The sequence below is a fragment of the Clarias gariepinus genome, chromosome 7 (genome assembly GCF_024256425.1).
Source record: "Clarias gariepinus isolate MV-2021 ecotype Netherlands chromosome 7, CGAR_prim_01v2, whole genome shotgun sequence".
In the NCBI taxonomy this organism is placed as follows: domain Eukaryota; kingdom Metazoa; phylum Chordata; class Actinopteri; order Siluriformes; family Clariidae; genus Clarias; species Clarias gariepinus.
Window position 1 is genome coordinate 16,019,456 of NC_071106.1, and position 21,446 is coordinate 16,040,901.

A 21,446-nucleotide genomic window follows, 5' to 3' on the forward strand; every position below is an offset into this window, starting at 1 on the left:
TTTCTACATTTTTAACAATGCAGATGTATTTGATTGCATGGTGCTGTCACACTCTGGCGTTGTGAAATGTACTGCAGTTATAGTTGACAAAAATAGTGCCGTTAAAAACAAGAAGAAAGAAAAAAATAATAATAACAAAATAAAATTTATTTATGTGATTTTCTATTTAAATGGCAACGTCTGCGAGGCAAAGGTGGCCTTTATTTTGAAATGACATACTTCCGGAGTGGTTGGTTGATGTGGTTTCTTTACGTCAATGTTTGTTTACTGGTCCATTGACCGTGTTAGTATGTGTATATTGCTCTTTTGCTTTCAGGACATTCTTTTAAATTTATTATAATTATGTACAATGGCGTGTCCTGCCCATGACATTAGTCAGAGACCTCTTCAAAATGCGATGCGACTCGTAAAAGTGGCTATTCAGTTGGATTCGGGTAACAGACATAAGGTAACTGGGACGACTCGTTTACAGGTTACAGCGCACTTGGACATGTGCACTGCGTCCAGCAAAAAAAGAAATGCATAATCTCTATTAAATAATGTTAAGGAGTAATGTTTTATCACGGTAGAATGCTGCTGGTGTAAATGCTATCTAAGTCTGACATCTCTACCTCCAGTGACACTGCGTTTTATGGGACTGTTTTAGTGTGTAAATAGTGTGTGTTTGAGTAAACACAAAGCTATTTGTAGGGATGTGGCTGGTGTTTTTAGCTGGAATCATTGTCATGTGGATACACCAAGACCAGCCATGTTATTTCTATTAACTTATTTTTCTGAATTAGTCCCTGTCACCTTTACACTGTCTTAAATCATGTGCTTTAGGAAACACGTCATTCATTTAGCCTTCTTCTTTCTTTCTCTTTCTCTCTCTTCCTTCCCCCTTTAGGAAGCTTATTGTGAATACTTAAAGAGTGTCAATTACATCTCCCATGCATTACTCCAAGATGCAGCATTTAAAGGTAGTGTTGGTGAGTTTTAAGTCTGAACTTTTTTTTTCTCCAAATATTCTGCCAATCACTAGAATATCTGCTCAGATTTTACATTTTACACAATAAATATTCAGGCAGTGTTAGGCCTAAGAGTGTCTAAATTGTTAAGTTTTAAGAGAAATTAAAATAATAAGAGTTATTGCTTTTTATGTCCGCCTCCCAGAACACTTACCAGGACAAACATACACGACACTTACACATGATGTTTAAAGAACTCTGTTTATTATTAGCAAAGAGAACATATTTAGGCTTTTAGGTAGGTGCTGTGTCACATACATGTGTCCTGACACCAAAATAACCATGTAAGTAATAGGGAGATCCAGAGACAGACTGACGGTAGGAAATAAATTTACATTTTCTGATTAAACAAAAAGGTTCCAGCAGACATAAGCTGTTTGGATGCATATTCGTCCACATACAGGCTATAGAAAGTGTTCCCACATAAGGAGTCAGAAAGTACAACGAGGGGGTTGTTATATGCTCATAGAGCCAATGGGAATCATATTATAATACCTTACAGACAGCGTGTTTTTGGGGTGTGGCCTAGGAGGGAAAAGCAATGTAGCCGCCTACCTCCAGGGTCAAGAGTCCGATTCCCGCCTCGGGTCTGTGTGCATGGAGTTTGCATGTTCTTTCTGTGCTTGGTGGTTTTCCACCAGCTACTTCAGTTTCCTCCCACAGTCCAAAGACACGCAGATTAGATTAATTGGCATTCCCACTTGGCCAATAGTGTGTATGTGTGTGCGCTGCGATGGGCCAGGGGTAGCTCAGTGGTTAAGGCATTGGACTTTGGTTCGGAAGATCCCAGGTTCAAACCCCACAATCACCAAGTTGCTACTGCCCTTGAGGCCCTTAACCCTCAACTGCTATGAGATAAAAAAGTAAGTCTCTCTGGATAAGATGTAAATGTATTGGCACCCTGTCCAGGGTGTACCCTGCCTTGTGCCCTACATCTCCTGGGATAGGCTTCAGGCCCCCAGGATATGGAAGATGAATGATTAAATTCCTCTACCAGGAATGCTGTGCAGAAATACCCCCTGATCTGACAGAAGTGCAACACATAAAGTTAGAATGAATAAACAAAAAAATTATGGAATAAAAAAAAGAAAAAAAGGCTGTTCTGTATGAAATAATCATACTATATGAACGTGTGGTGTACAAAAGCATGTGGAGTCGTATATAGGATTAATTTGGAGAAAAAGTTACACAAAATGGTTCATGATTGTGAAGGGTCCATCTTTTTGTTTTCTTTTCATATCCCTTGCATTTTGCATTTTTGCACTGCCAAACTGCAACATTTTAAATTGTATACCATATTTGGTTTAAAAAAAAATATATATATATATATATTTCTTTGACAGCTGTGGGAGAGATGGAGGAAGTGGAAGTGGAGAAGATGGTAAAGTTGGCTGAGCAGTGCTTGGAGAGAATAAAATCTTTCATTGGAAAGAGAAATGAAACCTCTCTTTCTAGTTCTTCTATAGTCCCAGAGCAGGCTTCATCACTTGCACAGATAACGCCTCAAATTTTAGGTGATTATTATTATTATTATTTATTTTTTATTTTTTTGCTTCGCTGATACTGCTGAATACTACAAAACAAATGCATGTGAATTTCTTGCCCCCCTTTTTTAGGGACGTCCAATAAATCAACATTGGTGTCAAGTAAATCATACACGATCGAGCAGAACTCTCAACATCAAAGAGGGCTCTCGGAAGGTATGGGGGAGGAATGTCCTTTTCTGCCCCCTGACCTGTTCCAGAAGCTCCAAGTTGTAGAGTCACAAGACAGCAAAAAGTAAGTTAATCATTGCTTCATAACCTTTTCACTAAATAAATTTGAAGTGCAGAGTCCCTGTATTGGACTGTTGACCATTTACTATGACATGTGACCTTATGTTTCTAGAGTACCTAAAAATGCCACATAAAAAAAAAACCGCAATGTATGCGCAAAATGTTTATGGCACATTTGTAAGATATTCACATACAGAAAAGATGTTACATGCAGAAATGTTCATCTTGTCTCTGTATTTTAGTTAACTGAGGGCATTGCGTATTGATCTTAGATTTGTGTCTAATCCTACTTGCACAAATTATTGATCCCCAATTATGACCAGTATATTTATTTTAGGGGTACGTTTGTTATATAAAATTCAGATATAAAAATATTTATATTTATGTATATAAATATCTGTCCACCTATTTTTCTATCTGTCTGTATACATAAATATTGTATACAGCCTGTGTTTGTATGCACCGATCAACAAACAAACTGGTGACAGGATCATGTGCTGCAAGTCTCATCTATGCCATGTCCACGGTGACCACAGGCCAACCCATTTGGTCCTATCCTAAACAAGTCCTATTTATGGAGGCCCCACCCCGCAACCCACAGCACCCAAAGAATCCACTGCCAACATCCTGAGTGTACTACATTTTGTCATATTGATGGGTAATTACATCAAAGAGTTGACCTATTCTGTGTAGAAAATGCAAAAGCCTGTTTCTATTTTTAAGTACTTTTAAATGGTTTCTTTACTTTTTCATTACTTAGTAATCTTCCTGAGATTGGTTCAAAATCCCATATGCTACGATGCCTATATGTGTCTTCGATCTATTCATGTATATACGCAGACCTTGAATCAAGAAAGTCCTAGCTCATTAGCGTCATTGTTTAACTATTTTTATTTTATCGACTAAAATTGTACAGATCTGTTCTGAGAATACTTACTTGACCTGTTGATGTAAAAAAAAATTATTTGTCATGGCCGTCAGGTTTGTGATGATGGACAGATTCGTGTAGCATGCATGTGACAAAAGCATTCTGTGGTTTAATTCCAGATGTCATCAAAATCTCGTTTTATTTTTTCAATATGACAACAGCAATTCCCAAAAGGAGGAAATTGTAAAAATTATGTAAAAGAGAAGTTGAGTTTCTGTATTAAGTATGAAAATATGTCCATGTTCTGTCCTTGAGTTCTAGTTTCTGTCTGTGTGGAACTTCACATGTTCTCCGTGTCTGGGATTCCTTTGCATTCTTCAGTCCCATTTCACTTTACAAGACTGTGTCCCTTCTCATGCGAGATATTCCTAGAATCGGCACTGGATTCACCAGAAAAAAATTAATAATGAGTGCGTGCTCATTATTATTAAAATTAAGGGAAGAATGCCTGTGTACAAGCAAAGACATGTTTCCTCGTGGCTCTCACTTTAGTGGAAGAGCGAATAAATAAAAGTGCTGATTCAGCCGTTATGCATACTAATTTTTATTCATTATACCTTTTTCACAACAGACTTTGATCTCACAACCCTGTTTTGTGTTACAGGGAATTAACACCTATTGAGGAGGCTTCATGTCTGAACCAGAAACTAAAAGCTAATTATGAGGCACGTCTGGCACGACTTGCCCCTGGTCAGGCCACACAGAAAACGTCACTGGTAAATGCATCTCCTCAAGCCATTATCTTTCTAGTCTCTTTTTGATCTTACTTAAAGTTGTCTGATTAATTTAACACCTCCATTCAGATTCTTTCACCTGTCCTCACCCTCAGTTTTATACTGTACCCAATCATATGAAAAAGCATCCTGTAAGCTGCCAAAAAGCTGCCTGTATTAACTGACTTACAGTACTGTGTAAAATTCTTGAGCCACTCCTTATTTCCTAATATTACATTTAATTGAAGAAATTTAAGAAATTGTAACAAGTGTTTTACTGCAACAGACAACAAAGTGCCAAAGAGGCTATGAAGGCCTAAAGATAGAATTTGAAAAAATTGTCCAAGAAATTACTGTATAGCTCTTTAGAAGCAAAATGCGAGGAAACAATGGGTGTCTCAAGTTTTTTTTTTTTTTTTTCAAGCTCTCAAGTGCAACCAACCGCTCTTTCTCAATGTGGAAAAAGAGGAGAGAACTGAAACAGTTTTTGAACTCAGATTTTATATACATATTAAATATATTTCATAAATTATGTTTTAGTGTTTAAGTTTTTATGGCAGTAGAGGGTTTCAATATAATAAAAAGAAAGCTATATAATACTGATAATATTCATGTAAATTTTTTTTAACTACTGTTCAGTACTCTATAACACATATTGTTGGCACAAATCATACAGTCATCTGGTGAATGGGTATGAATAAGTAGTTGTGTACAAAATGTGTGAAGGCATCATTAAAGCAGTGGTTTTCGAAGTAGTGTCTGTTCGAGCCGATGTATGTATTACTGAGCACATTTAGGCAGTATACAGCCGAAAGTATGTGCACTGCTTCACAATCACACCCATTTGGCCTATTGTCATAGTGAGGGAAAATGTTTTTGGTACTTTGAAATTTTAATAGAATAGCACAATGATCATACCTACATTTTTTTCATATAGAGTAGTTATTAACCTATTTCCTTGGTAACTTGAATTTAATAAGTTTGATTAAAAAAATATTAGGTTAAATAAGTTGTCCCAAATAATATAAATGTTTTTATAAATGTACGAATTTAAATATTTACCAGGGCCTGATGTGTTGCGTTGTTGGACAAAAAAAAGACAGAATATTACTGTACATTGTTAAATACCAAGCCTAATATTTAAATAGTTTGATTGTTTATTAATCCATGCTGTGGTGATCCATACACCTAAGTCTAACACAAATTGCATTTTATTTTTAATGAATGTTATGTCTGTCACATTAGCACGTATTGTATTTAAGTTAAACGCTCTTACTTTTTTTTCTTTATTAAATTGGTGTTAAGGGATTCACACCATAATGGCACACAATAAAATAAACAACAACATAGCAATTTGGTGTTTGCATAAAAATGTGTATTTATTTATAACCAAGCCACCTACTGTTTTTCTCCTAAACTACTTCCAAATTAGCTGACTTATGTTGCATCAGTTCAAGACTAGAACAAACTATAAAGTAAAGGTTTTTCTTACACATCTTAAAGTTTTTTGATCTCTTCATCTCAAAATGTCTAAGTAGTGACAGATACACTCACTCTCCCTTCAGTCACTTAGCCCATTCAGGTATTTAGAATCAGAATCATTTTTTATCCAACACTTTTTCTTGGATGTTTGGTTATAAGATGTTACATTCAACACACACCTCACAGACAACACTACACAAGTACTATCCAAATATGCAAATATTGCACCTAATATAGAAATATTACACCTTAAGTGGAAATGGTAGGCTCAGTTGCAATTTAAGTACAGCAGAGGTAGAAATCATAGCAGGATGCAGTTCAGTGAGCATTGAACATAGTGTAACAATTATGAAATATAATAAATAATAGCAATAATACATATTGACAATATTAATAACTTGTATGTTTAAAAATTAGGAACAAATAGTACTATTTATTAATAATATTTAAAATAGTAACAGTCATTCGTCTGGAGCGAAGAGGGATGAGAAATCAACCTTGTTCAAAAATCCTTTGGCCGATTCTCAAAACCTGATTTCTGTTAAAAGGGAAGTTTCTGATCCATATACAGATTGAGCCAAATACTAATAAAGTGATGAGCTTCTTGTGAAGAGGGTACTATAAAGTGAGCTCTGATTTTAACTTAGTCTTTCAGTACGTGTCCTGAGTGACCGGAGTGTTTTACCAGATGGCAGCCACTGAAACAGATTGTGATTAGGAATCTACTGACGTGTCATTTAGTGTTCCTTGTAATATTCAGACATAATCTACAGACGTGCCATTCGGTGTTCTTTGTGATAACAGAGGCAATGGCTACTTTTCTGTAATCTTTTAAGCTGATTATCTCTGTTTATTTTGGAACTGGGATGGTAATCGTTGTCTTGAAGAATGTCCAAAGAGTTTATAACTTTATTGACCAATTGAATGCCTTTAAAGATGTGGGACAGCTAATCAGCATAGTGTTTGAGGTGTGTCAGCTTTGATTACTTTTTTAGTTATTTAAATTGTCTTTTCACCTCTCGTTTTGTGATGGTGACGGGGGAAGGGAAAAGCACCTAATGGGCCTTGTGTCTTAAATCTGCAGTAGAATTTGTTTAGCCGGTTTGGAAGATGGGGGTCATCAGTGCAGGGGCGGCGCTTCTTTCTGCAGTATGTGATGGTCTGAAGACCCTTCCAAACAGACTGAGCATCAATCGTCAGCAGAAATGTATTGATTAAACTTATCAGCATAGTGTGGCTACTCTGATATTTTTGTCAGACTTGTGTTTTGCACTCATTATTTCCTTGTCTCCTGTCCTGGATGCCTCTTAATTTTAGTGGTGCAGCTGTCTAAGCTCTGCATTAAAGCGAGTGTTATTTTTCGAAAAAGCAGTTAAAAGTTTTAGTGGGGATAGTTTTCCTGAACAAAAAAGGTGAGGTAAGATGTAATTGTGTCATACATGCTGTGGGTACGTGCTTGTGTCAGTCTGAGGTATTGTTGTAGTTCTTCAATTTCTTTAATAGTGTCTAAAAGAGTCTTAGTCATCCACGTGAGGTTACATTTGAGTCATGTCAAACAAACTTCTATTTTGTTAAGTTGAAACGTTTCACTACTCATTCAAGTAACTTCTTCAGTCTGAGAAAGGTTGGTATGATTCCTCAATTTGGATCGTCCGGAATTGAGGATCCTCCCCAGAATGAAAGGGCTAAAAAGGTGAACAATAAATATGGTTAATGGATTAGAGAGTTGGGAAGGGGGAAAGGGCTGTAACATATAAGCACCAGAAAATGTGAGATATAGAGAGTTCTTAGGTGTGGCTTATCTGATTAATCTCTGAAGAGTTCTTGATCTTCCTGGGGATGGGTGAAAGGGCAGCATAAAAAATAGGAAACCTAAGACCTCCATATCTGTTGATTTTTTTCACTTGCACATAAGTAGTCTATTTTTTTATTTATCAATGTTAAGTAGTCCAAGTATTCATGGATTTTCCCCCCAGACTCAAGTGTTTTTAGTCTCAATTATTTTACAGGGATTATATGTTGAATCATAACTGAATCATAATATGATCAGACAGTCTAAGGGGGGGCATGGGTGGTGGCATGGTATGCATTCTTGATCAGCAGTGGTCCAGTGTTTTTTTTTTTTTTCTCACAGTGGCACATTCAGGAGAGATCCAGAGTTAAAGTTTGTTTGAAATTACAATTACCACAGAGTGCAGATGTTTTTCTTTTTCTTTTTTTATCTGTGTGACTATGTCTGCTGGAAGTTGTTGTGTCTGGTAAACACTAGCAAGTTCAGAATATAAATTTGTCATGGTCTTTGGACCAACCTTGATTATTATGCTCCTTTCATGCCTGCCTATTTCAAATATCAGGTTTTTTTTGTTATTTATGTTTGTTTATTTGTTTATTTTGTGCGTGCAAGGATTTAAATTTAGACGCACTTATTAGAAAATGAGTGTGCAGGAATATTCCCGGGAGTGGAGATAAGCAGTCCTTTCTTGATGATTTTGATCAATGCTCCAGCGTTCACCTCTCCGTCATATTTAGGGACCTTGGAGAGCCGCGCGGGCACTTTAGAAGCAGCGCGGGCAGGGTTAAATTTAATCTTGTACATTTTAATCATATTAAAAAGCATGTTTCTTGAATATGTTTTATCCGAACTGGATCGCCATTTACTTGAATTACACAAAAATATATCTTTAGATTAGATTATCACATGCAACCACGTGCTCCACCAGTCCGAGGGACTTGTCGATATTCACGAAATATTCTATTCAAGATTCAAAGAACTTTATTAATCCCAGAGGGAAATTGTTTAAATAGCGCGTAAACATTTGATTAATCATAAACACGTTGTTACAAACTCCATATTCGACTTGAGAAACTTTAGAACTAGAATTCGTAGACGCCCTAACGAAAACAGTTCCGAGAACAGCCCTAGAATCGAATACCACTGATTCAATCGAAGGCCCCGATTGTAGAACTGTTCTCAGAATTGTTTCCGTTTGCGCGTCGAATGCGCCCCCGAACTCCCTTGTTCACGTAGCTGCGCGCCGTGTTCTGATTGGCTCGTTGTGTAGTGCACTCTAATTGGCTTTTGATGTTGCGCGTGGTGTTATGATTGGCTCTGTGGTATTTCGCGATTGAAATAATTCTGGATGGTTCCCAGCGTCATGTGTGAATCGGGTCATGTGCACGGTGCAAGGTTCGGTTAATGAGTATATATCGTGTCGCTCTGACGCGTCTGAGAATAAAACGTTGAAGTGGGATCGCGAGATGAGCACTCTCTTGTAACTCACACCCTGGCCGGAGGGATAGGAGATGTTAAATCTGTTTTTAGCCAGCATTATAGGAATAACGTCAAACCAAACAATGAAAGCGTCAGTATATAATCCTGTTTATTTAACTGTAGTGTTTTAGCCGCGTGTGGGGTCGCGGGCCTGTGTTTTCTTATTCTAATTAGCGCGGCTGTTCTCCCCTCAGGTGACTCCCTGATTTGGTATCGATTTAGGCGTTGATTCACTCAGTGAGAAGATCAAAAAATCGCATGTGTGTAGGGAAATAAAGTGACGCTCCTTAGGCGGATGTCCAGCTAGTCTTAAGTTTTATTCGCAACCCTGTAGTTTTAATGTAAAACAACAGTTTAACTGAGCTTTATCTGTAGGAGATTACGTTTAAAAGCAAACGTGTTTACTTCCAAACACCCTTAAAAATGTTTCGAGGACGCGGTCAGACTCCACTGGGCCTTCCCAGCTACTGGAAAAAATTCAAAATCTTTCTCAAGGTATTATTTCATTTGATTCATTTTTTTCCCTCATGCTTAAATCAAATTTAAATCTCCAACATGTTTGCGTTAAAGCGCACTAGTGCGGTTGTTTGTTATTGTTGATGTTTTGACAGGGTTTGCAAACTTTCACCTCTTCACCTTAGCATTGGTTAAATGTTCTGCTTATCTGCAATTGAGATCTGCTTATTTGCCTGTTTAATATTTTTGTGCATGAAGTAAGACACACAGGATGCCTTTATGGGACTGTTAAGGTATAAAACAAATACGATGAGGACTGAAATATTTTGTTTTGAGTCGCACAAGTTTGCAGTCGAAGATAAATTAAAGCAAATGTTTGCGAAGCGTGTTTGTCGGTTTTAAGAGTGCTGTTCTGTGTGCATTCTTTAAAATATTTAACTTTACTTCTCTTCTGTGCTCAATCTCTTACTATTTGTTTGCGTATCTTTTTATTCCCAACTCTGTGTCAGTCATGTTTGACCCCTTTGTCTTTCGTGTGTTTGGGGTGGATGCAGTGGGGAGGGGGATTTGTCATGTTGTGTAAATTTTGATCACATATTTAAATCGGCATTTAAACATTCACCAATTTAAATAATTATGCATTTAATAGATTCTTTAAGATGAATTGTATAGAATACATCTTCAGGGGTGGACCAGCGAAAGTATTTATTTATTTTCTTTTTCTTTTAAAGAAGAGATTTTGCAAAGGCTCTAAAATAAAATATAAATGTAAAAATAAAAACTCGTTTTGGGGTTACTTGTGTGGCCTTTGTGTATCTCATATGATGTACACTGGGCCCATTGCTTTTTAAATCACTACTCAGCAAAATATTAGCTGCATCCAGATTTGTAGTCTCAAGTGTTTGCTGAATGGCAACAACAGTTACCTTTTAATGCTTAACCAGTGATTCATTGATGCTGTAAATAAAAACATCTCACATGTCTTATTTGGCAGAGGCACTTTACGGTTCTGATTTCCATTAGTGCCGTTTGGCTTGAGCTTGAATCAGTAAATAAATTCATACTTCTCTGTCAAGTGCATAAGAAGCATGATGCCACGGCAGAGGATCTGTTAAATATTACAGTACTCTGCTGTATCCACACCCAAACCAAAGTTTGCCAGTTGACAATGCCTAAACTAGTATTCTTGAATGATGTCTCTCTCTTTCTAAAACTGTCTAGTCATACTTACTTTAGACTTCGCTTTATTGCCTGATATTTGTGCACTGCCTAAATCTTCTGTTTCTAATGTTTTTTTTCCCGCCCAAACCAGACACTCTCTCTTCAGAGACAAATGATGGAGAACCTGATTATAGCCAGAGCACGACAAGATGCTGTATCCTTTATTTATGTGCGTGTCAGACTGCAGATAGGTCCAAATATCACTTCAACCCAATTGAGTTGAAGGTTGCATAACTATGGAGAACTATTTAGATAAATTATTAATGTTACTTGTTGCCAATCACATTAGTCTCTACATATTTTGTCAGGGACTCCTGTGATTTATCATTGATTTTGACTCCTTACATCACCACTAAAATATTTTAGTCATATGTTTGAAATTTGAGGTGTGCAGTAGCAAATTTGTTGACTTAGGTGGCAGAAAAGTGATACATATTGACATGTTGGAAGGAGGACTTTAGCAGAGTTATAATGAATATATCATTGAAGGAAACATAAAAATGTAAAGGCAGAAAGTAAATTTTGCCAATACCTGAAATGCACATATAGTATTTAACTATTTCAGTGGACTTAACAACAGTCTTATTTTGTGAACCATGAAACACTGTAGATCTATGTTTTGTCTGAATTTGAAACAACAACTGTTGGAGTTTTTCCTTAATAATTATAGCTCCAAAGGAAGATGGAAGAGAGAAGACTCAGGTTACAGGAGCAAGCCAACAGGTGAGCCTTTTATCTTTGATACTATGATTAATATCAGAGATCTCTTTAACTATTAATTTTTAAAGGTTTACCTGTAAAAAATGTCCTGCTTCCTCCTTATGCAGATGAAGCTATATACTAATATTACTAATTATTTTTTTATATATATATATATATATATATATATATATATATATATATGGGTCCTTCCCCCATAATAGTCACATTACTACTGTTGACTGGTGATTTGGGCCTTTGTGAAAATTCTCTTTATTCTGGTGTAATTTATATCTCTGATAAGTCTCTGATCTGACTGGTTACCTTCAGCACAAAAAACAACAACATTAATTTAAGCAATTGAGGAAAATCTGCTGTGGTGATGAACATTTAAGACAAACATTTTAACACAATTCACTTGTTTCAGGCCGGGTTGTGTGCATGTTCAATTATCTCGAAGAAAAGAAACTGGAATTGATTTTACATGCTAAAAATGTTCATTAGAAATTGTTCAACAATCTGCCTGCCAGTGGTGGCAGCAATTGAACTTGCATTTGATGATAATGTTATTCTGACATAATGAACAAATATTCAACACTGTATGAGCTTACTATTTTAGCCTATAGCCATTTTGTAATACTACATGTTCAGGTGTCAATTCAAGCCTACCCAAGACAGTTTAGGAGAAAACAAAACGATTAATAAACTGTGACAATATTATTGGATATACTGACAGATTCATATATTTTCATGTTTTTTTTTTTGTTTTTTTTCCTGAACCACTGAATGAAGCATTTAAATTGGGCATGCAAGGGCAGCATGTGGTGGAGTGTTTTGGCAGCTTGTCAATTTTTGTGTAAAATGGGCTTTATCTGCGAACCTGAATCATTTCAAAATCTATTTTAGCTTTAAATTCTTGAAGTACTTGTCCTAAATGTTATTGGAAACTTTATCTATCCCTATGTATTTATATCTTATCTTTTATATTTTAAAGAAATAAATGTTAAAAAAAAGAAGAAAAAAAAGATATGACCATATGTTAGGAGAAGGGTTTTTAAGTGAAACACTTTTCTTTTAACAACTTAGAACAGCAAGTTATTTAGTTTTAGCTGGCCTTTTTTTTTTTTTTTTTTTTTTTTACTATGATTGTCAATGGGGCTTGAATTTGCTATGCAAGATCTTTAAAAAAAGCTTTACAAAGATTGTATTTTTATTGCAGGAAGTTTTCTTCTTCTGTGATTATGACACCTGAAGAGCAGGAGCAGAGGGTTCTGTATGCAAGTATCTTGGAATATGAACAAGATCATGTGAGTGTGTCTTACAATTAAGTTTAGAGATCTCTGTGTGTGATGTTTTAATACGTTTTCTGTTTTAATGCAGTACATTATAATACAGAACATTTTCTTTTAAATTATGTGTGGTTCTTTAGGAGTGGCCTAGAGTATGGAAAGCTAGCCTTAAGAAAAATCCAAACGATGCAGGTTTGGTTTCAGGCCTGGTGAACTATCTCCTTGGGTATGAAAAACTTATTTTATGTTGGGCAATATCTTTATTTTATGTCCTTTTTTTATTATAATTTGGGGGTGGGGGGAAATGGTTTATGGTTAGTAAATAAGGATTTTTTTAATAGACCTTACAATGTTTTTTTTTTGTTTGTTTGTTTTTTTTAACAAACAATTTTTAAAAGCCCATTCATTTATCTTGACAATGATCGCGATTACTATGTATAAATATAATAAATCAATCTTTTTAATTCATTTTAAAGTTGTCCAGAACATCCTGTTGTGAAGCTATTGAAGAAGCTCCAGTATCAAGTTTATAACAGGCTGTACCCCATAATAAGCCAAGCTGTTCCTTCAAGCCCATTGCCTGGGCACTCTGTACGCTTAAAGCCTTCACGCAGCGCACAGAGCCTGGTAATCCCTCAGAGTCCGCCGAGTCAGCTCAAGTCTGGTCTAATCCACAGTCTGTCAGATGCCTCCATCTCACTCTCACCACTCCCTGACCTCAACGCTAACAACACGGCATGCAAAATAGACTCTGAAGAGCTCCCAACTCCAGTTCCTCCAGATCGGGAGAACTCTTTTGAGGATCTTGAGCAGTATATGACTCAGCTGGACTGGGCTTCAGCATGTGCAGAAGACACAGTGTCTGATATGACCTTTGACTTGACCCACAGTGACATGGAACCTCATATTCAGCACTTGGAGGAGCGAGCTTTAAAAGAACACCTGAAAGCCACAGTCAAGGATATCCACAATGCCATTGGTAAGCAAATATGGATACAATTAAATGAAGAGTATAATGTAACCCTCATTTATAAATTGAAATGTCAGTACCTGTAGAATGTCTTAATTATTGCCTTAATTTTTCTCTGCTTTAGATCGCCTGCTGTCTCTGTGTCTGCTTTCTTTTGAATGTCTTAACACTGCAAGCTCCAAGGACCAATGTTTAGCCTGCATAGAAGAGGTGTTCTTCACCCCAATATGGAGCCCTCTACTGGCACTGTTTAGGTATTTCATTTTGTAGTTCTTATTCTTTTAGAGATACTAAATATTATAGCGTTATTCTATGGATCAGGTTTTTCTTTAACTATAGTTGGAATGTAAATATTCATTACTAACAAATGTTGTACAAATACACTTGTAGGCGGTTTAGACAAGAAATAATTAAAATTGGAGCAATGTGCAGGGTTTAAATAAACATAGTAGCTGCAGCTCTTGCCTAACACTGAGTATGTGTGGGTTTAGACAGCATTTCGCAAACAAGTGAATTGGCATGTCACTTCTGATGTGATTGAGTCAGACGAGTTGTAGCAGTTCTAACACTAAATCCAGGGGAATTGGATCCTCTCCAGGAATCAGGTGGAATAAGTTCAATAAGTCAGATTAATTTAGGTTTTTTACGGTGAACCTGCCTGGTCTTGAATGGTTTCTTTTGAAATGAGCATAGTTGCATCAGTAAGAAGTAGTACTCTGGTTTGTTGAAAAATTTAATGCCATGTGGATCAAGACCACAATGTGAATAGCACATAAAGAATTTGAAGAAGAAAGAAAATCTTACAGATAATGGCCTAAAATGCTTAGTTAACAGATTTTTTTTTTCTTCTTTTAAGATATTCGCAAAGGTTGATGATTAAACTGAAAAAAGAATCTCTTAATTTATTTGTCACATACACAGTCATACACAGTACGATTTGCAGTGAAATGCTTACAAATTCATTTTGGTGCAAGTATTTGCTCGGTCTAAACAATAGATGGTGCTCTCAAGCTAAAAGCAAAATATTCACTCCGAATGACCTTTTAAACTAATATGAACCAGAGGTTGCAAACACTTTCCATGGCACATCCTTTTCGTATTCGTGTTACTTGTAAATTAACAGCTCTGTCAATTTACAGCTCGTTCTGTGTTCGAGCAAAGTACAACAGGACCAGGGTTGGGGACCTGTGATGCAAACCATTAAATTATACACCCATCAGCCATAACGTTAACAATGATTATCAGTTATATACCAGTACCTTGGTGATACAATCATGGGCAATCAAGACTCGATTATGTTTGTGGGGAGCTAAGGCTAGCCTGTCTGGTCTGATCGCATAGAAAGCAAATGCAGCACAACTCAATTAAAAAAAATCAATACTGACCCTGATGGAGAGGCACCAGAAGTAATCTAGCCCACAAGGTTGCTGACCTGGCGGCCAGCCTCCTCAAATTCCAATCTGATTAAGCTCCCATGGGATGCTCCAGACAAACAAGTCTGATCCATGGAGGCCCCATCCTGCAATGCTCAACCCCCAGATCCTCAGAAGGATCTGCTGAGATCATCCTGGTGCGAGACACCCCATCACACCCCAAAGGTCTTGTAGAGTCAAGCCAGAACTGCCCAGGTGTCATAAAAGAGCATTTCACTCTAGAACATGAGTATTTGTAAATATAAAAATTGTATGTTCTGTTACAGTATGCCAATAATAACTTATTTGCATTTCTTTAGTTTTGGATTAGTTAATTTAGGTTTTTGTAAGGCCAACAAAATTTATTTTTTCTTCAGCTTAACTGTATTTACACATGAGATGACGCTGTGTTTAATGTCTACTGTTGACTACATTAGGAAGGTTCATAGAGATCGAGAGCTGGCTTTTGAGAGCAGTGTTCTCCTGTACCATGATGTCTCGCCTGCTGATGTTGGTGTAGCAGACAAATTATTTCCCAAAGACCCTGCTGTTCTGCAGGGCTCCTATCCATACGAGTGTGCAGTGCAGGAACTAAAACTCCTGTGTAAAGACTGCTGTCCACAGAAGAAGCTAGAATGCATAGGTAAGATCTTTTGACACAATAAAATCAGTAGTAGTAGTAATAATTAAATAATGAGCTGATCTAATAATTAGTCCCTTGTTGCTGTGTTTTATCATGGAAATAATTAGATTCAGATTTCATGGACCACATTAAACATGCGTTTAATTTGAAACCCTTTTTTTTTTTTTATTGCAGTAAGAACTTTGAGACTTATTTGTGCCTGTGCTGAGCATTACCGTCTTCATCAAGAGAAGGATCCCTTACCCAAAACAGCAGCCATGTAAGTAGGCCAACTTTGACTTGTGCACTAGTAGTTGCTTGGCTTGTTTTCTAATTGTTTCAATTTTTTGCCCTTGTTTAAAACAAAAAAAATGTTCGAGATAGATGTGAGGAGGTTGGCAGGGGAGCTTTTTTTTTTTTTTTTTTTTTAAGGTAGGTAGACGACCTCCTGCATGTCAATTTTAGCAGTCTGTCAAATTTGATCAGGCCCCACAGAGGCCAAGGCATAGCAGGAGGGCTGTCTCGGCCTTAGGCCCTCAGCGGGATGCTCTGAACTGGTTTGCGTGCTACGCGGGTCGTCCTGTCTGGAACAAACACCAGTCTCTCTGTGGAGTCACGGGAAAGTGACAGTGCTCTTAGAAGCAGACTCTGAGGAGTAGTCAATTACGTGCCAGGGAAGAAGTATACAACTGTATGAAATAATATAATTTACGTAATGTCTGAGGACAAGAACTGTTTTTATTTAATCCGTTATAAAAGTATGGAAGTTTGCATCATATTTTCTGAACATGATTACATTATTCTTTAGTACACTCAAACAGTGTCCTTAATTGCTCTAAATATTTATGTGATGCATGTGGACACAGCAATGCTTAAAGCTTCAAACGACACCTTTTTTTTTTTTTTTTTTTTTTTTTGTTTCTGCACTGTGGAATTTGCTGGTTTGGCTGCTGAAAAGAGCCTGTGCGTGCAAGATGGTAGTGAAGTGGTATCTGTCTATTAAATCTAAGCAGCTTGCACAAGCTGCATTGCTGTGTCATTGGGATTTCAAATATTTTCATTAAATCCATTTGTAGTCAGCGCTGTAAATATAAGCTTACTCAGACTTCAAGGGAGAAAATGACTAAACACAAGAAATTTGCTTAGGGTGTGTTTTTCTTTTTTTCTTTTTTTTTTTTTCTTTCTTTTGCAGGGTTTTATGATTCTTTAAGGGTTATTTGGCTCATGTATTTGTGTTTAGGTTGTTACATTTTTTTATTAGAATCTAGAGTTCATTAAATAAGAAATGATTGAGTGGTTTGTGTCTAGTTTATAACTAGTTTTATTTACTATTGAGTTGAAGATATCATTTCTAGAACTTTTTGTGACTTTGGCTTGTAATGAGGGATTAAATTTAATTTTGAATATTTTTTTTATATTTAAATAATACATGATTTTTGTGCTTTGTAACAAAAGTTGGGTTGTTGAATTTGATTTTAAAGTGGTAGTAGAGATTGGTATGTGCATTGGCCTTTTTTTTAATTGAGGTTCAGTTTTTGCCTGACTGTTAAGGCTTATAATTTGCTCATGCATGTCTGCACAGGAACAATTAAAGTATTCCAATCCTTTCTTGTTCTCATGCATTGTCTCATTTTTTTTTGTCTCTTTATTATGCAAAGAGACTCCTTATTGTACTCCTTTACGGAGCTTCATTATTCTTTAACAGTAGTTGTTGCCTCATTCTTTACTTCATTGTCTCTTTTCCTTTTTTTATTCCTTTAAAATTAAGAGGGAATCTCATGATGTGTTGTCTGTTAATCTGGGTTTTTCACCTACATAACATGCTACACACTCTTACCTGAGGACCTTTTCACCTTGCTGTGAACTCATTCTTTTTCCTCATCTTGTGTCTCTGGTGGATTTTTGACACATGAATGCATCCTTATGTATTTTGGCAAAAGCATCATGCTCTGCAAAGTTCAACTATTCCTCCAGGATCAAACTTAATTACAAATTCTGATCACATTTAGTCATTCAGGCAAAAATCTGAATTTGGATATTGTTAAATATTATGTGAAAATTCTATATGCCTGGAATTGTTGCTATTTTGGCATGCTATGTGGAGCTCGTTGCTCTGTCCACGCCTCACTTGATTAGCCGAAAGATATCTGGTGTTTTACGGGCCAGCAAGAAAGGGGACACCCAGGTACTTTCTCACGCAAGCACTCCTCAGCTCGTTGAGCATGTGAATGCTTGTGTTTTTTTTTGTTTTTTTTTGCCAAGTAGAGCCTTTTAGAGGGATTTGCACATTGCATGAATATGCCAGCTGAAATACCAAGCAACGCCATTGCCTCTAGACATAAAGTATAAAGTCTTATTGCTCATAAGAAAGAATTATCTGATATTTTTCTTTTTTGTTCTGTTTCTTACAGTGGAGCAGATGATTTGCTGCCTATTTTGTCATATGTGGCCCTGCGCAGCGAACTACCTCAACTAGTCTCTGAATGTGCTGCACTGGAAGAGTTCATTCATGAGGGGTGAGTCCCTAACATTTAGCCTTTAACACACCCCTTCCCTACTCTGCAATATGTACAGCAGTATGCCTAGATAAAAAAATTAACAGCAGCAAAATATTGAAGACAGGGTATTGAAATAGATGGTACAGTATGTGTCACTCGTTCAAGTATTCCATTCCCTCCTTAAGTAGTGCTTATTTCAAACTGCAAAAAGATTTTACCTTGCCTTCCTTCTTGAGTGCTAGGGTGTTATAGCGTGCTTACTGAGACCGCAGACAAGAGCTTTGTTTATCTGCGTGAAAGCCACCCCTTTTTACAGCCTGGTTAGATTGGCAGTGACGCGGGAGTTTCCGTCATACTCTGGTTTGCCTTTCCCTGTCTATAAAATACAAATAAAATTCCTTTCAATGTTTGTGTAACTTGGTGGTTTGGAAATATCTGAAGACAGAGCAGTTGGAGCTCCATGTGCTGTATGCTACAGAAGATCACATGTCTCCTCTTATTTATTCAGCATTTTTTTCCCCTTTCATTTAAATTAGAAGCTTGACATTTTGCTTCTTGTCCTAACATTTTGTCTAGAGGTGACAGAAGTTTAACTTGACTGCATTCATTTTATTATTCAGTGTCCTGACTTATCCACATTTACACGCAAATAATCTGTTAGGAAAGTGGTACTCTGTAAAATACTTCCAATTAGTATTTAGGCTATGGTCATGGTGGGTTAGTTGTTTTTTCCATAAAATATGTTGGATCAGTTTTAAAGAAAATGTGAATGCTCCCTTCAGGTATTTGATCGGAGAGGAGGGCTACTGCTTAACCTCAATGCAGAGTGCCTTGACGTATGTGGAGTCACTACACTTGGGTGGAACTGTGCAGCTGGCTGCCAAGCTCACCTGAGTCAGGTAAGAGACACTGCACACTTTCTTCATTAAATACATGTACAGTGAGTCAAAATAGGTGTGGATGTCATCCACAGACGCAATTTTATTTAACCCGAACTTCAGGTTTTAGTGTTACCATTACAAACTCACTCATTTATTCAATACAAAGTTTCATACATTATTTACTAAATAATTGAATATTCAGTGATTTGTAATCAAAGAACGTTAAAGCCAAGTTATCTGTGCATCGGCGCGTTAAAAGAGGGGTGAGCAAGTCAGAGTTGCCCAAGTTCTCCACACAAATATAAAAATTTGTTAGTTGGAGACCATTATAAGCCAAATTATCCAACCCCAAAGTGCACTATTATTTAGCTTGAGGGGGAAAAATACCTCCTAAGTGGTAAGTAAGCCACAGGAGGTGGAGAGAGAAGCTCATGCCATGTGCAGTGTGCACACGGTTTATAAGCTGAAGTGTGTGCAATGTTAACAGAAGTTCCTGCTACTTCATTAATCACTCCGAAGTATTTTTTTCCGTATAATGGCACATCCTGAAGTAGTTTAGTTTTAGTAATTTTCTAAAAAACACAAGTTTATGGTTACTGTTTAATGTTGAACAGGTTACAGAGGTGGCCACCACCTCCAAAGCATTTCAGTGCACACAGTGAATACATCCAGAAATGTTTAAATTTATTTAAAATAATAACAGCTTAAAATAATAACAGCTGAGCATATAAGCAAACTGTTGCAAATAATTTCTCTGCAGCTGTTGTAAAATAAATTTACCATAGATAAAATGATTTGTTCGCACCTGTCTTTACTATTAATACTTGCAATTTTTTATTTTAATATAAAGTGCTTATCCTGTTTGGTCAGGACTGAGAGAACTACAGTTAAATGTTTATACTGTATGTTGGCCAATATGTACAGGAGTATGATTAATGATTATTAGAAGAGAATACTGACTGTTTACAAAGATTAACATATTTTCCAAGGAACAAAGCATGATTATAATTTGATTATGTAGACCATGTTTAAATGTTGTCATCTGATCTTCTTGTGTGACTGGCTTGTTTTTTGTGTTTAAACAGAGGTAAGATGATGCATATTTCGCCTGCTTTTTTCCTTTATCCTTCAGTCCAAGGCAGGAATTTCTCATTATTCCCTCCTCGCCAGGGCCGCCCGATTAAACGCCCATCTTCCATTGAGCACAGATTGTACAAGAGGTTTACACAAAGTGAGTCTGGAGTTTTCCAGTCTCAAAAGCGTGCAAGCTCTGAATCCTGCTGTGTTGTAGAGTTACGTCCCAAATGGTCTCGGGTTAAAGGAGCGGAATCAGATTGATGTTATGAGGAATGTATGCTGAAGGTGTAACTCATTTAATGGAAAAATGAAATTGAACAATGTGCCTAATTTTATTGCCTTTTCATCCTGTTTTGTTTTCCTCATAATGTAGTGCTTTGAAGTGTTTCACTTTGAGTGAATAGAAGGCTAAACTACTACAACATTTTTTTTTTTATGCTCAGGCTAGTATAGAAATCCTTCTCCGGAACTAGAATGGCATAATTGTACTGTTTAAAATGACCACTGGGCAGTCATGTGTGAAAAAATTGTGATGACTTTTTTTTTGTCATTTTCTTTTTTTTTGTTTTGTTTTGTTTTTGCAAATTGTGCCAATTAAGTTTGTTTTATCATTAAACAAACCCAATGTTTCAAGGAAAAAAAAAAAGGAAGTCTCTTCACTTTGGCACAGTATAGTTAGCTCAATTGATCACATTTCAGACAAATATTATCTATTTTGGAGACATATCTTTAGTGATTGGTGTGCAAACAAGTCATTGCTGGTTGGATATGAAGTGGATTCTCACACTGTCCACATCCTGATCTTAAAAACAGCCTGGCAGGAGAGAGAGCCGCTATTTGATTAGCTTAACTCCTGGTTTTGGACAACTTATTTAAACATGTATTGAATATCATATCATTTTTAACACTCCAGCAGTACACATATTATATATACATATTATAATGTTGCAGGTGTGTGTGTGTGTGTATGTGTGTGTGTATGTGTGTGTGTATGTGTGTGTGTATATATATATGTATATATATATATATATATATATATATATATATATATGGTCCTGATTACTTCATTGCTGCTTTAACTGGTTTTACTAAACTAAAACTATCTACAATTTTACAAAAAAAAGAAAATTGTTAGTGTTTCAATG

At 36.5% G+C, this 21,446-nt stretch overlaps 1 protein-coding gene across 4 annotated transcripts; it reads left to right on the forward strand.

Annotated features, from left to right (window-relative positions):
* The first annotated feature begins 248 nt into the window (after nt 1-248).
* On the forward strand, nt 249-21,248 carry vps9d1 (VPS9 domain containing 1). 4 transcript variants are annotated; one of them, XM_053501085.1, is made up of 16 exons: nt 249-448; nt 887-968; nt 2,351-2,521; nt 2,624-2,786; nt 4,315-4,426; nt 10,945-11,007; nt 11,524-11,576; nt 12,772-12,859; nt 12,982-13,067; nt 13,318-13,820; nt 13,936-14,065; nt 15,661-15,866; nt 16,041-16,125; nt 18,257-18,361; nt 19,126-19,242; nt 20,310-21,248. In XM_053501085.1, the coding sequence occupies exons 1-15, from the start codon at nt 350-352 to the stop codon at nt 19,235-19,237; spliced, it is 2,058 nt and encodes a 685-aa protein (XP_053357060.1). In that variant the 5' UTR covers nt 249-349; the 3' UTR covers nt 19,238-19,242; nt 20,310-21,248. The 4 variants fall into 4 exon arrangements, with proteins under 4 accessions (XP_053357060.1, XP_053357061.1, XP_053357062.1 ...); XM_053501086.1 differs by having other exon boundaries at nt 20,357-21,248; XM_053501087.1 differs by having other exon boundaries at nt 20,395-21,248.
* Nucleotides 21,249-21,446: the final 198 nt, after the last annotated feature.

Excerpts from the sequence above, each read along its gene's own strand:
- vps9d1 (XM_053501085.1), top strand. The coding sequence starts at position 350 with ATGGCGTGTCCTGCCCATGACATTAGTCAGAGACCTCTTCAAAATGCG. Across the intron at positions 449-886 it reads ATTCGGGTAACAGACATAAG|GAAGCTTATTGTGAATACTT; the intron begins GTAACTGGGACG and ends TTCCCCCTTTAG. Across the intron at positions 2,522-2,623 it reads GATAACGCCTCAAATTTTAG|GGACGTCCAATAAATCAACA; the intron begins GTGATTATTATT and ends CCCCTTTTTTAG.